Source organism: Anabas testudineus, chromosome 3 (assembly GCF_900324465.2).
Source record: "Anabas testudineus chromosome 3, fAnaTes1.2, whole genome shotgun sequence".
Taxonomy (NCBI): domain Eukaryota; kingdom Metazoa; phylum Chordata; class Actinopteri; order Anabantiformes; family Anabantidae; genus Anabas; species Anabas testudineus.
Window position 1 is genome coordinate 22033172 of NC_046612.1, and position 14274 is coordinate 22047445.

General features: G+C 42.8%; 2 protein-coding genes across 2 annotated transcripts; one reads left to right on the forward strand and one right to left on the reverse strand.

The window, feature by feature from the left end:
* The first annotated feature begins 897 nt into the window (after positions 1–897).
* Positions 898–9592, forward strand: LOC113173979 (aminopeptidase Ey-like). The gene is made up of 20 exons (XM_026377592.1): positions 898–1499; positions 1694–1836; positions 1963–2102; positions 3717–3843; positions 3946–4100; positions 4207–4320; positions 4486–4629; positions 4825–4890; positions 5032–5097; positions 5664–5836; positions 6041–6117; positions 6205–6338; positions 6417–6472; positions 6561–6708; positions 6831–6922; positions 7847–7957; positions 8130–8297; positions 8440–8580; positions 8755–8836; positions 9280–9592. Exons 1-20 carry the CDS (start codon positions 898–900, stop codon positions 9436–9438), a joined length of 2898 nt encoding a protein of 965 aa, XP_026233377.1. The 3' UTR covers positions 9439–9592.
* Positions 9593–10235: 643 nt separating this feature from the next.
* Positions 10236–11173, reverse strand: mespaa (mesoderm posterior aa). The gene is made up of 2 exons (XM_026378711.1): positions 10484–11173; positions 10236–10322 (listed from the first exon to the last, which is right to left on the reverse strand). The coding sequence occupies exons 1-2, from the start codon at positions 11171–11173 to the stop codon at positions 10236–10238; spliced, it is 777 nt and encodes a 258-aa protein (XP_026234496.1).
* Between the last annotated feature and the right edge of the window lie 3101 nt (positions 11174–14274).

The window sequence follows — 14274 nt, forward strand, 5'->3', positions numbered from 1 at the left end:
GGGGGATAAAATAGATCAATCAGGTTATATGGGCTACAGTAAGGGTAGTTGAGGTGTATACACAATAATAAAGCATTCAATGTTTATTACAAATAAATAAATGATCAAAAGAAGGAGAGCAAAAAAAGAGGAGATATTTTAAAAGCTTCAACTCTGTTCTCAAATGACCGACCTGAGTCCTCATTCCCAGAGTTTATATACTTTAAGGAGAGGATGTTACAAACCACATTAATGCCAGTCACTGTGCAGGTGATAGAGTTTGTCTAAGGTTGAGTCCATGTGCTAAACCTTTTACAATGTTGTTGTTTAGCTTTGCAAACAATTCCAAGTGCTGCATTATGCTGCTGCGTGTGTGGCACATGCGGTTTTAGTGGAAAGGGGCTCAGGATTTCCTGTTTTGAGCAAGGAGCTGCAGCCTCTCTAACGTCCTGTGTTCACAGGTGTTCTGCAGCTCTTGGGCTAGATCTGATTAAATGTGACACCTATGAAATTACATATATAATATATTTATTTTCTTAATTTGTTTGCAGATCAAAACCAATTTTTGTTCGCACAAGGACTTGTCAAACCTAAAAGTTTGTGCCATTTTATGAAACCCCTCACACTCATCACATCACACTCCTATATTTCCACTGCAGCACAATTTAAAATACTAAATAAACAGAGACAGCACAGGACAACACAACACAACACAGTGCCTTTATTCACAGCCACTATATCAGAATAAAGTCCACAGATGATCCCGGACTCTTATCTCAAGGACTTTTTACAACTAAATGTTTTGTACCTTCACAGTAGCTATTTTCCCCGCCCCGGAGATCAGCTATTAACTTTCCAACAAGTCAGGACATAAATAGCGATCAGTTTTCACCTCCTGTCTTCTTTTCTGGAGGAGACATGGGGAAAGGCTTCTACATCAGCAAAGCAGTGGCAGTTACCTGTGTGGTCGTGGCCGTTGGAGCAGTGGCCACCATTATAGCCCTGTCTGTGGTTTACGCTCAGGAGAAGTCAAAGAGTGAATCTCCTCCTGAAACTCCTCCACCCACTGCCACCCCTGATACAGCGCCCACAACGACCTCCATCCCAAAGCAGCCCTGGCAGAACTACAGACTCCCAGACTCTCTCGCCCCTGTCTCCTACAACGTGACTCTGTGGCCCCGGCTGGCGCCCATCGCAGACGACCTGTACATCTTCACCGGACAGTCCGCGGTGGTCTTCAGATGTGTGAGGGAAACGGACCTCATCCTCATCCACTCCAACAAGCTGAACCTCACCACCTTCGAGGGAAACCACGCCAGGCTGGTGGGCCTGGATGGAGCCACCGCCCCGACCCTGAAAAACACCTGGCTGGAGATTCCTACCCAGTACCTGGTGATCCAGCTCAACAGCCCGCTGCAGGCCGGCCGCATGTACGAGCTCTTCACCGAGTTTGTCGGAGAGCTGTCTGACGACCTGGGAGGGTTCTACAGGAGCGAATACTTTGATGATGGAGTGAAAAAGTAACATTTTCTCTTTTTAATCTCATGTTGACTGTTGATAACATTTCAAATGGTTTAGTTTTGAGAGTCATAGTGAGGATTTAAACCTTTAAAGCTTTATCAAGATCTGCTGCAGCTGTTGGTAATAAATAAAAAGTGAAGACAGCCGATAACAAGACAATAACTCACTCACTTTTGCTGCCTGCTATTGTCAGAGTTGTCGCAACTACTCAGATGCAGCCAACAGATGCCAGGAAAGCCTTCCCCTGCTTTGACGAGCCAGCTATGAAAGCTGTCTTCCACATGACTCTTGTACACCCCCATGACACAGTGGCTCTGTCCAACGCCATGAACCATGGTAAGTTCGAGCGTGGAGTCCATCAGCCTCACAGGCCTGTTGTTGTACGATGAACACCTGAAACGCTCTTTGCTTCTTACGTCTAACTTTTATAATAAATCGAGTTCTGTCTTCGTCCCCACACAGATCCTGTGAACATCACTGCGGACGGCCAGGATTTAATCCAGACTAGCTTTGAGCCCACAGAGATTATGTCGACCTATTTGCTGGCTTTCGTTGTGTGTGATTTTACATACATTGGGTCGGAACAGGGGGCTGAAGTTTTGGTAATAACTTTTTTTACTTTATTCATCCCACGATGGGGAAATTCTTTTGTCTACAGCAGCAAGGTGACATTAAATAGGACAGTATAGAAAAGCAGTATAGAGTGGACAGCATCAATATTAACTACACAAGAAAAAATAAATAAATTACAATACAATTAAAATAAATTACACACCAAACAACGATAATATAACCAGTTAACACCAGTGTAAAAACACATGACAACAACAGCAATAGCGAATGAAATACACTGTGTAGGTACATAGTGTGTAGTACACTGTAGTACTGTGTTGTATAGTCTGATGCTGTGGGGAGGAATGACCTGCGGTAGCGCTCTTCTTGCACTGTGGGTGTAACAGTCTGGTGCTGAAGGAGCTGGTCAGAGCCTCTACAGTTTGGTGCAGGGTGTGGGAGGGGTTATCCATGATGAATGTTAGTTTAGCCAACATACTCCTGTTCGCCACCTCCTCGATGGACTCCAGTGTGCAGCCCAGGACAGAGCCAGCTTTCTTAACCAGCTTGTTAAGTCTCTTCCTGTCTCTGCCTGTACTGCCCCCTGCCCAGCACACAACTCCATAAAGGACTACTGAGGCCACCACAGTGTCATAAAAAGTCCTTAGCAGCTGTCTGCACACACCAAAAGACCTCAGTCTTCTCAGCAGGTGAAGGCGACCCTGGCCCTTCTTGTACAGAGCGTCCGTGTTGTTAGACCAGTCCAGTTTGTTGTTAAGGTGAACACCCAGGTATTTAAATGTGTCCACAGTCTCAATGTCTGAGCCCTGGATGTTCACCGGTGAGTGTGATGGAGGGGACCTCCTGAAGTCAAGAACCAGCTCCTTTGTCTTGCTGGTGTTTAGGATCAGGTGGTTAGTTTCGCACCAGCCCACAAAGTCAGAGATGACCCCCCTGTACTCCTGCTCGTCCCCCCCGGATACACAGAACTTCTGTAGGTGACAGTGGTGGGAGTTTTATTTAAAGTCCGATGTGTACAGTGTGAACAGAAAAGGGGAGAGCACAGTCCCTTGAGGTGCCCCCGTGTTGCAGACTACCACATCAGACACACAGTCACACAGCCTCACAAACGGTGGCCTGTCTGTGAGGTAGTTGATGGTCCAAGCAGCCAGATGTTGGTCCACGCCTGCCACCTCCAGCTTCCTCCTCAGCAGTGATGGCTGGATGGTGTTAAAAGCACTGGAGAAATCAAAAAGCATGACTCTCACAGTGCTCCCAGGGGACTCCAGGTGGGACAGGTCCCTAACAGTAACTACACCAGAGGGTTTTGAATACTTCTGTTATTATTATTTAGCAGTATCTTTTCCCAAGTTACTGTATTTATTAACATTCTTATTTTGTGGTATTTAAGAGTTGCCACTGTGAGCTGCTGTACTTAAACACACTCTTTTGTAGTAACACTTATTAATACTGAATTCTGCTCAGCTATCTGCCACACTACCACCGCTGCTGAAGATTTACTCATGGCTCCAATAATCTGCTACTGCCACCACCACCAGCACCATCCCAAGCTTTAATAGCTAAGATCTGCTGCCCTCTGCTGGACTCAAGCCCAAGGTGTCTTTTTCCACCACTCCTGTTAATTAAGTGCTGTGTTTGCTCAGATCAGGATCTGGGCTCGCAGGAAGGCCATAAAGGAGGGCCAGGGAAACTATGCCCTGGAGAAGACTGGACCAATACTGGCATTCTTTGAGGACTACTACAACTCTTCCTACCCCCTGAGCAAGTCAGGTAGGAAGTACATCCGCACTGAGCGACTCAGGAGCAATGAATCAGCTTAATGTAGATTATTTGTATAATTAAGTGGTGATCCGTATTCTGTACTCACTTTAGATCAGATTGCTCTTCCTGACTTCAGTGCTGGAGCCATGGAGAACTGGGGCTTGATCACTTACAGAGAGACCGCACTCTTATATAATCCTGCTGTGTCGTCCAATGGAGACAAGGAGTGGGTGGCAACAGTAATCTCCCATGAGCTCGCCCATATGGTATCACACTGACTGACACCCAGTGGAATAACCATCCCACAAATCTACCAAACATTTGATAGTAACTGTGAAAACCTGTCAGTAAAATGTAACTCTGTCATCTTAGTGGTTTGGAAACCTGGTGACCACCAGGTGGTGGAATGACTTGTGGCTCAACGAAGGCTTCGCCACCTATGTTTCTTATCTTGGAGCCAACTATGCTGAACCCACATGGAATATGGTGAGAGTGCATACGATCTTCTCAGTGGACCTCTAGACCTTAACTTCTCATGTCAACATCGTGCCTTCCCAATATAAATGGAGAAAGTATTAATTTAAGAATGGAGTACATATCGACATTTCATGTCATGAGACTAATCCAGTTGTTTGTTTGTGTATTTTCCAGAAAGATTTAATAGTCTTGAACGAGATCATCAGTGTGATGGCTGTGGACGCCTTGGCCTCCTCCCATCCGCTCTCATCCAAAGAGGCGGATGTCGTGAAACCAGAGCAGATCAGTGAACTGTTTGACTCTATCACATACAGCAAGGTGCAGTATAGCTGAGGGTAACACATCACAACACCCAGCGTATTTTTCTATTTATGTTCAACTGCACCCTCTTAAATGGACGACCCTTATCAGACACTTAACTCTACAGAATTAAATTAACCACGAATCACTGATCGTAATGAACAGATTGCTAGAATTGTCACCCAGTAATGCTGATAAAATCTTTCTCTTCAGGGAGCTGCAGTCCTCAGGATGCTTTCAGAGTTTATTACTGAGTCAGTCTTTTCCAAAGGACTTCACGTGAGTAAAGCTGACGACCTCGCGTCTGGTGAAAGTGTCAATGAAATCAGCACCAAATCTCTTATTTTGTTAAAGTCGTCACAATTGTTTTTCACAAAAAACACAAAACTGTTTGACCAGCATGTTACTGTCTGTCTGCAGACGTACTTGGAGGAGTTCAAGTATAAGAACACGGTCTACTCGGACCTCTGGAAGCATCTGCAAATGGTAAGGTAGCACTTCAACACGACTTGTATTGTATCAGTGTACTTCATGATACAGATTAATATAGAGATCCACATGTAATTATTGATTGGATTAACAATTATGTATCTTTACTACATTATACTATGGTTTTAATGCAGCTCATACTGTATAACTGTGGTAGTCGTGGAGCTTTTATCAACAAGCTGAAACACAAACCTGACATAATTCCTTCTAATGTGGATGAGGTCACCTGTTGATGCAGAAACATTACTATTTATATACAGTAACTCATGTTTCTGGATATCCAAAATGCTCCTGTTGCCACATTTATAAGCTGAATTATTCCATAATTACCACTAGTGGCGGCATAAACATTATTAAGCAAAGGATACTCAGGCCTTTGCTGAACATTTGTAGAATAAATGTTGTTGTTAATTCAAAATGAATCAATATTAGAAAAAGTCAGACTGTAGATTAGGACATTCACGGCACCTTGAAGAAATATTAAATAAATATATTTAGTACAAAAAATATAGTTTGCTAGCTAAGTTTTATTCCAACTAATATCCAAATGTTCCCTTCAACAGGCTGTGGATGATGCCGGCATAGAGCTGCCCCAGTCTGTGGAGGTTATCATGAACAGATGGATCTTACAGATGGGCTTCCCTGTGCTCTCCATCAACACCCAGACTGGCAAAATCACCCAGGAACACTTCCTGTTGAACCCAGACTCTTTAGTGGACACACCGTCCGAGTTCAAGTAGGACCCACTATTTCATGTTTCCTGTTTAAATTCAACACATTTGTACATTTTCATAAATACATATGTGCATTTCTTTTCCTTTATACGAGCTGTTCCAAGGCAATGTGTCTTTTTATGTTGCATAATGCTGACACGCTAAACTCTCCTCCTGTTTACTGTGTCTTTATGTACACATGCATGTCTGGATGGATGTGACTCCAGTTATGAGTGGTTCATTCCTCTGTCCTGGATTAAGTCTGGTGGAACTGAACAGCACCACTGGCTACTTGAAAAAGAAGGTGAGATTTATTTCCATTGTACATTCAGAGCAGTGTCAAAATAATTAAAACAATATAAAACCACTGATTATTTCTCCTTCCAAACAGCTACAAACAAAGACATGATTCTTGGTGCCAGTGAGTGGCTGGTGGCCAACATAAATATGAAGGGCTTCTACAGAGTCAACTACGACTCTCAAAACTGGGAGCGTCTCCTGTCCAAGCTGAGCTCCCAACATCAGGTACAACATCTGCAGTGTCTCTCGATGACTTCCCATGCCTCCAGACTCAATTAAGTCAGTTCGTTGTTCGTTTTTCAGGATATTCCAGTGATCAACCGAGCTCAAATTATTGATGACGCTTTCAACCTTGCAAGGTGAGATCACATTACTACCAACCGTTGGTGTCTAATTCGTTCTGCCGGTTGTGGAGCCGAGTCATTTTACCACATGTGACCTTTTCAGAGCAAAGATGGTGAGCACAACTCTGGCTCTGAGGACTACCAAGTTCCTTGATAAAGAAGTTGAATACATGCCCTGGCAGACAGCCACTCGCAACCTGAACTACTTCTTCCTCATGTTTGACCGCGGTGAGGTGTACGGGCCCATGCAGGTCAGGTTAACATTTGCTCTAAATAAATTCGGATGCTAATCCTGAAACATTATCTCAGAGTATTGTGGCTAATTGTGGAAAATCATACAATAACAAATAAAACCTGTATTTTATTTCCTCAGGCCTACATAAGGAAGCAGGTCACTCCTCTGTTTACCTACTTCAAAGATCTCACTCTCAACTGGACAAAGATCCCAGAAAAGCACACCGACCAGTAAGGATGTGAACGTGCTGTCTGTTTGAAACCATGTCTCTTTCACTGTTTTGAACACATACTGACGAGGACAGTGGCAAAAGTGTAATGCTGACCATGTGCTTAGATAATATAAGACAGGTAGAAGTGTAGCGTATTAAAAATGTGTTACATACAGTAGTAGCAGTAGTAGCAGTAGTAGCAGTAGTTATAGTAGTTCAATCTTAACATGAACGTGCTGATGTTCATCCTATAGACCACTGTATTACACCTGAAGAAAGACAAGATTCGCAAAAAGTTCAAATGAACTTTTCTGTGATTGACAACGTACATTTCCCTAAGCCACAGTAAGCCATGTTGCTAAAGATTAACACAATGTAGATTAGATGAAACTTCAATTATCTGCATGAGGGAAAAAAAGGTGATTTGCACAGAGTCTGTCTGTCCTCCTCTGTAAAACTCTCCTCCGGTACCTCACATAACCTTCTCTGTGATGTGTCCCTGTTATCAGTATCTCTTCGATATGTTTACTCCAATTTGCTCTCATCTTGATCTTATTTCTGTAGTCGATATCCGTTGCCTGTGTTTATTTCTTCCTTTCTCACTCCTGCAGTTCTACAGTGAAGCTGCATTTTCAGTTGTGGAATTTACCTGATAGCAGATGAGTTAAAGGAGTTGGAAATCATCTGATCATATGTGACATCATTTTTTAAAGCAACTCAAGGGATGGTCCCCAGAGGATGAGGATGAGCAGTAGATGTGATGATCCTGTGTTTTTCCCCGTATTCCCACCACAGTAAACTATCTCCAATAACTGTGTGGTTTATAAAATGTGTTAAATGTAATAGTGGTGCCAAGATAATGAAGGCTGATGACTTAACAGTCACCACTTCATGAGTGGGTGTATTCTCCTGACTCTTGTATTCTGTCTTCTTCAATGTGCAGGTACAATCAGGTGAACGCAATCTCTTTGGCCTGCAGCACTGGAGTTGAAGAATGCATTGATCTGACCACTGGCTGGTTCAAAGAGTGGATGGAAAACCCTGACAACAACAGGTGTGTTCACACTTACTCTCCTTTCATGTTTTTGATTTCCATACACATCACATTTCCTTTTACTCTGACTTTTAATATATCACAATTTCCTAAACATGTTGAACGAAGGTGTTGTTTAAATGTATCTTATTTAGCTTTCATATCTTTGTGCCAAAACACTTTCACCTTCCAGCATCAGTTCCAACTTGAAGTCCACCGTGTACTGCAGCGCCATTGCAGCAGGAGGAGTGAAGGAGTGGGACTTTGCGTGGTCCATGTACAAGAACGCAACCATCGCGTCGGAAGCTGATAAACTCATGCATGCTCTGTCCTGCACCAAAGAGCCGTGGCTGCTCAACAGGTCAGTGGCACTGACATCATGCCGGATAATTCTTGTTCCATCACTCTTCACTTTAATCATCTGTACTGGCAAAGAGGAGTCACTGCAGGGATTTGGTGGTGATGGTGATGGAGCTTTTGTCCTCACTGTGAGTGTCTTTCAGGTACCTGGAGTACTCACTGGATCCAAAGATGATTCGTAAGCAGGATGCCACCGCCACCATCGTTTACATTGCTAGTAACCCCATCGGCCAGCCTCTAGCTTGGAACTTTATCAGAGCCAAATGGGATTATATATTCAACAAGTGAGTTTTCCTCTTTGTGTCACCTGCTTGAACCATGTACATCAGTTAATAGAAGAGTGCAGTGCCGGGATTAGACACTTTAATATTTAAAAAAACACAAACTAGAAATGCATGCATGCTTTGGTTACACTGTGTGTGGTGATCGAGGCCTTTTTATTTTTGCCCACTCTTCAGCTACGGTGGTGGATCCCTTTCCTTTGGAAGACTTATTGATGGAGTGACCACACGCTTCTCCACAGAGTTTGAGTATAAAGAGGTACAGTTTCATTCAGATTTAATAAAATGACAATGTGTCAAACACAGGAAATTAAATTTTATGATGAGATTATTATACTTGCTCATACATGACTGTGACTTAATGTACTGTATTATTAATGAATTAAGTCTAGTTCAGTCTAATTGTAACCATGGATCCAGTTTTACAGTCTCTTATGTTTTGTCTGTAAGATCAAAACTTGTTAAGTAGCTACCAACTGTAGCTGTCAAATAATTATAATTGAGTAAAAAATACGATATCTGCCTCTGATTTTTAGTAGATTAGAAGAATGCATGACACGACATGGAAATATTATATATGTAATATAAGTACCTGAAACATGTACTTAAGTGCATACTGTAACTTTATACTGTGCTTACATACAGTACGTATACACCAGAATTACAGCAGGTTCCAGTCATTTCTACTCTGTTCCTCTCCAGCTGCTGCGGTTTAAAGAAGACAACGCTGGCCAGCTCGGCTCGGCGACCACGTCTCTGGAGCAGGCGCTGGAGAGAACCATAGCCAACATGAACTGGGTGGACATGAACAAGGAACAAGTGCTTCAGTGGTTCACAAACGAAAACGAAGCCTCCTCTTAAACCGTAGGAATCTAAACATACTCTTCAGTGCAGAGTCTTCTACGGTCTTTCTCTCTAACCAAAACCAAAGTTATTATTACACATCGTGTATGTTCTGTGATGAGCATCTTTTATGTAAAGTTTTGATAAAACCTTTGTATGAATAAATGTTGTTTGCTACCTAAATTTTACATGTGGAATATTTGTTCTAAGCAGTTTCACGCAATGTTGACATAAGGGCAGGGTCGTGTATGGATCCAAACAAGACAGAAGGTAACAATCACAACAAGGAATGAACTAAAACCTGCATCAGTCAAATCTCTGAAATCAAGCCAGGGCCAGTTGTTTTTTTTTTTTTTGTTTTTTTTTGCCAGGGTCTTAACCACCTGTCACGTTTACACAGGATAGAAAAGGTGCCAATTAACTGGCCCTAGTTCAGCTGCCAGCTCCCCTGGTAGGGGTCCTTCCTTAAAGACTTTAGAGGGGATGTGCTCCCTGTTTAACACCTGAACGCTGACAGCTGCACTGTTTGTGTAAGGAAGTGGAGCCGAGCACCAAGTCTGTATGATTTCGTCTGTGATTGTAAAACTGTAAAGACAAAACTAAACACAACAACAGGGAACGTCATGATAAATAATGTTTATTCTGCTCAATAAATAAACGCTTCTATATACAAAAACAAAAAACAACAACAAAAAAACATGAGGACAGAAAATAGACTTTGTTCAAAATAACAAACATTTGAAATTCAGTCCATAAATCTTGTTAAAGGTCATTGCTGCAATGAAAATAATTGAGTTGTCTGGTTGCCGTGTCCCTCAGCAGTGTCCAGAGAAGTTGACATGGTGCAGTTGTTGCTGTGGCATCCAGTACTGCTCGCTGGTGAAGCAGACCCCACTTGAGACCTGGAAACAGGAAGGAGATGTTGATTAGGAATTCATTCAGTAACACACGAGTCGTGAAACACTGCACGTGGTGATAAAATAGTCTATTGTAAAACAAATCTTTTACTTGGAATTTGAATTGTATGAATTCATGGATCATTGCAAAGACAATGGGAACGTACCTGATATGTCTGCTGTAGAGGCAGCTGCTGGGCTGTACTCATGATGTTACAGTTCATTTCCTGTGCACTGTAGCTGTCTGTTGGCTGGCACAGGAACTGGTTGAGGCATTGAGGCTGCTGGACAGAGCCAGAGGATCTTTTCTGCTCCAGCACCTCCTCGCTGAGACCCAACTCGGCCGACAGGTAGGAGATGTAGCGGATGGTGAGGCGCAGCGTCTCGATTTTGGTGAGGGTCTGTCCCACAGGAGCCACCGATGGAGGGAGGTAGCCTCTGAGGTGATGCATAGCCTTGGTCAGATCCCTCATCCTGAGCTTCTCCCTCTCGCTGGCCGTCTGGCGCTTCTTCCCTGGATACCTGGAGCGAGATTTCTTTGGAGCAGAGGTTGTTGTGGTGGACCTGGAGCAGGGCAGAGTCTGAGTCTCGGTGCTCAAATGAGGTGTTGTGGCGCTGCTGAAAATGAAACTCTCCAAGGCGTCTTGTTCATTTCCAGCAGTCTGGAGGGATGAGGGTGAGAAACAGAAGGAGTCCACAGAGGAGGTCGGAGACAGGCTGCTGCAGGCGCTGAAATAACCAGGGTCCGAGGTTGGATCATAGGCCACAGGACCACAAGATTTCTCCAGAAGGGACTCGCAGTCGAACAGGAAAGAGTTCTCCTGGAGCTGAAGAGGACAGCTGTAGGACACTTCCATAGCTGCTGTTGAAGGTTGAACTGTAGTCGTAGCTGAGGCAGTAGGCTCTTCCTTGAGCAGTGTGTTGCTGGTTAGGCTGTCAGGAGATAGTGAGGAGGAACTGAAAGGCTGCTCCATATATGTGGTGGGAGGTGTGAGGTTGCACCTCCAGAAGCCACCTCTGGTCCTGAGAAGCTCTGGGAGCAGGCCTGACACCTAGACCGGGGGGTCTCATGGGAAACAGACCAGTTCCAGGACAAGGTGTGACCCGGCAGCTCGCACAGCCATCATAAAGTAGACAAATTCACACTGTGTGCTCCTAGATCCTGGGAATATGACCCTGCATGACAGGGTTGTACCTGGGCCACAGGTCTGCCTCTGAACAAGAGAGATTAGAAATCTAGTGAGTCACCGGCTGCGATCACAAGCAGCTGTCACAAAAACATATCCGACGCTCATTATATAACTTTTCACTGAGGTTCAATTTGCAGTTTGATGTCTCGTCACTGTTGCTCTTTCTTTCTGAGATCAGGGATTCAGGGCAAGGTCAGGCAGGAGAAGTGTGCCGAGGCAGCTGTGAGGTGTGAGGGGTTTGCACCTCGTCCTGTTTAGACAGCAGTAGGCTTCACCAGCCTGGGAACTGGATCTGCAGAGGAAACAATGTGTAACATTAACAACTATTGCTCTGATTTACGCTTTAAAAATGTTAAAATTCTTTGCCCAGCACACGTTTTCCTTTCTTTAATACCAAGTCTCTTTTTGGTGTCTTACAGAAGAATGTTCCCTTGTTGGAGGGTGAACATCTCAAATCAGCTGAACTTCAATTCACAGATAATAATAAAGTATTTGTAATTACTGGCATTAAATGCAAATAAAATGTTAAACACTGACGATCATCTATTGATTTCAGTGATTTGTCTCTGATAAATCTGCTGATTTGAATGTCAGGTGTGGACTGTGGATCTGAGTCCCGAGCAGCGTTCCCACAAACCACCGCGTCACATTTGACTCCTGCTCTGTGGCGGAGGTGAAACCAAGGAGTTGGACATGTGAACCACTCTCACACAGCTTGTCACTAAATCAATGCAAAACAACGACAACAACAAAAACTAATAAAACACACATAAAAAAACAACAAAGAAATCTGAATTGTGAAGATCGTTCAGATAATTCTTTTGAAATTATTAGAAACATAAAAAATCCCTTTTTGATAAAAGGGTCATTAATTGTGATTTTATTGTTCTTGGTGCTGTAAAGTTTATGTTGACAGCTGATGTAAGCACTGATCTCCACAGCGACCTCTGAATCCCCCCCATAGTTTTGTGATCTGCCATTAAAATGTGATAATCCTGTTTCTCTTATGTACATTGGTCTAATTTTGCTCCTGTTGGTCTGTTGCTGTGTAGCAAACACTCTCTTCTGATGCAAGTATCTACTGGATCATCTCATCAGATGGATGCCACGTTTAGAGTTGAAGCATGAACACTTGGGACTCTTTCACACTAAACATTAGAAACTTTCTTCTATTCTTTAATTTATCTTTTTTTCCCTTGTAATTCTCCTTCTGTGTGAAATTATACACTACTAAGAGTTAATTCTTTTTGCCTCATGAATTGACCCAGCTGTCAACTCTCTTCTTCCCTCCCAGGCTGATGATAGACAGGATCTTCCTTCTCTTAATCCACATTAGCTCTGACGGTGTTTACTCACATGTAATGAGTGAATAATCAGCATGGCAGTGCTAACCCTTTCATCCTGACCCCTTTTTAGCCCAGAGAGTTTATTAGCTTTACCGTGATGAAAGACCCAAGTGAGTATATTAGACTTTGTGTTAGGTGTGCTGTTTGCATATCAAATGAACTGCATGTATGTGGCAAACTAAACACTCAGACCTCATTCTGCAGCTTGATATGCAGATCCACACTTCTCCATGAATATTAAAGCCCTTCTCGTTGGCTTTAGCAAGTAATTAGGGCTGTGGGTGAGAGAAGAGGGGAAAGAGTTGGGAGGATCTCATGTCTTAGTCTAGACTTAGCGGCACCAAGGACCCCTTTGTGTTTGCTGAGCCTCATTAGCAAAGATACACTAAATAAACTAGATAGACTGTGACAGATATCTGATCTGATCAGCTTGAACCACTAACGCGTCACATGCTTCAGACATGAAAGGACAATTACTACATGAATATTACTTGATTTCATGTTTGAGATGTTTATGTTGCCTAACATGTCATTGGAATAAAATACATAAAGTAGAATAGAGTTCAAATGCATTAATAGATTACATGATGTCTCAAATCACAGGTACATTTTTTTCCCCCATAAACAAACATTCGTTATTGTTCTTACACGATGTCTTTTTACTGCCTGACTTTAAATCCACAGTAAATCACCTACTTTAGAATTCTGTTTCCACAAATGTGAAATATATCTCACTTCATGTTAGAGAGTTAAAAATCGAGTATAAATCACATAAAACTGTGCCTCCGTTTTTCTGATCAGTGTGTTTACAGTTGTTTGTCTCCACACGTCTCAACCTTCAGGCTTTAGAATATTTCCATGTTGTTAAAAAGTGCAGGATGATTCAGTGGAGACTAAATCACTAATCAGTCCACTAAAACAACAGTCATGTGTCCACACGGTCACTGAAAACCTGTTTGCTTGTTTCAATAGTATCAAAACGGAGGCATTAGTCCCAGTGTTTATGGTTTGAGAGTTTCTCTTTGTGTTTCTCTGCATATTGCTTGTCCGCTTAGCCCCAGTGGGAGGATAATACCAAAAAACATAACAAATAACTAAATGAGCTCAAGAAAAAGTTCCATTTGTGGTGTGACCTTGTGCCTTTATCACCAGGAGAGGGCGCCCTCTCGCTCTAGTCACTCATAAAGAGTTTTTCCTAAGTCTGTATATAAAACATGTAGAGAACTGCTCCTCATTTGACCATGTTTTGTTTTAGTTTGGTGTTTTGCAGCCTTTCTCCAATAAGCTTTTTTAACACGTGCACACACACTGGCACAACTCCACAAACACTGACATTTTCATATTTTATTATAAATAGTGGTACAAAGACATATAAAAATAGTTGTTAGACATATTAATATTTACACGGGCAAAATAAATAAA

Bases quoted from the DNA above. Each gene is read 5' to 3' on its own strand.
- LOC113173979 (XM_026377592.1), top strand. From the start codon at position 898: ATGGGGAAAGGCTTCTACATCAGCAAAGCAGTGGCAGTTACCTGTGTG. The intron at 4,101-4,206 runs GTATCACACTGA...CTGTCATCTTAG, and splicing joins CCCATGAGCTCGCCCATATG to TGGTTTGGAAACCTGGTGAC. The intron at 8,837-9,279 runs GTACAGTTTCAT...GTTCCTCTCCAG, and splicing joins CAGAGTTTGAGTATAAAGAG to CTGCTGCGGTTTAAAGAAGA.
- mespaa (XM_026378711.1), bottom strand. From the start codon at position 11,173: ATGGAAGTGTCCTACAGCTGTCCTCTTCAGCTCCAGGAGAACTCTTTC. The intron at 10,323-10,483 runs GTACGTTCCCAT...TCCTGTTTCCAG, and splicing joins CTCTACAGCAGACATATCAG to GTCTCAAGTGGGGTCTGCTT.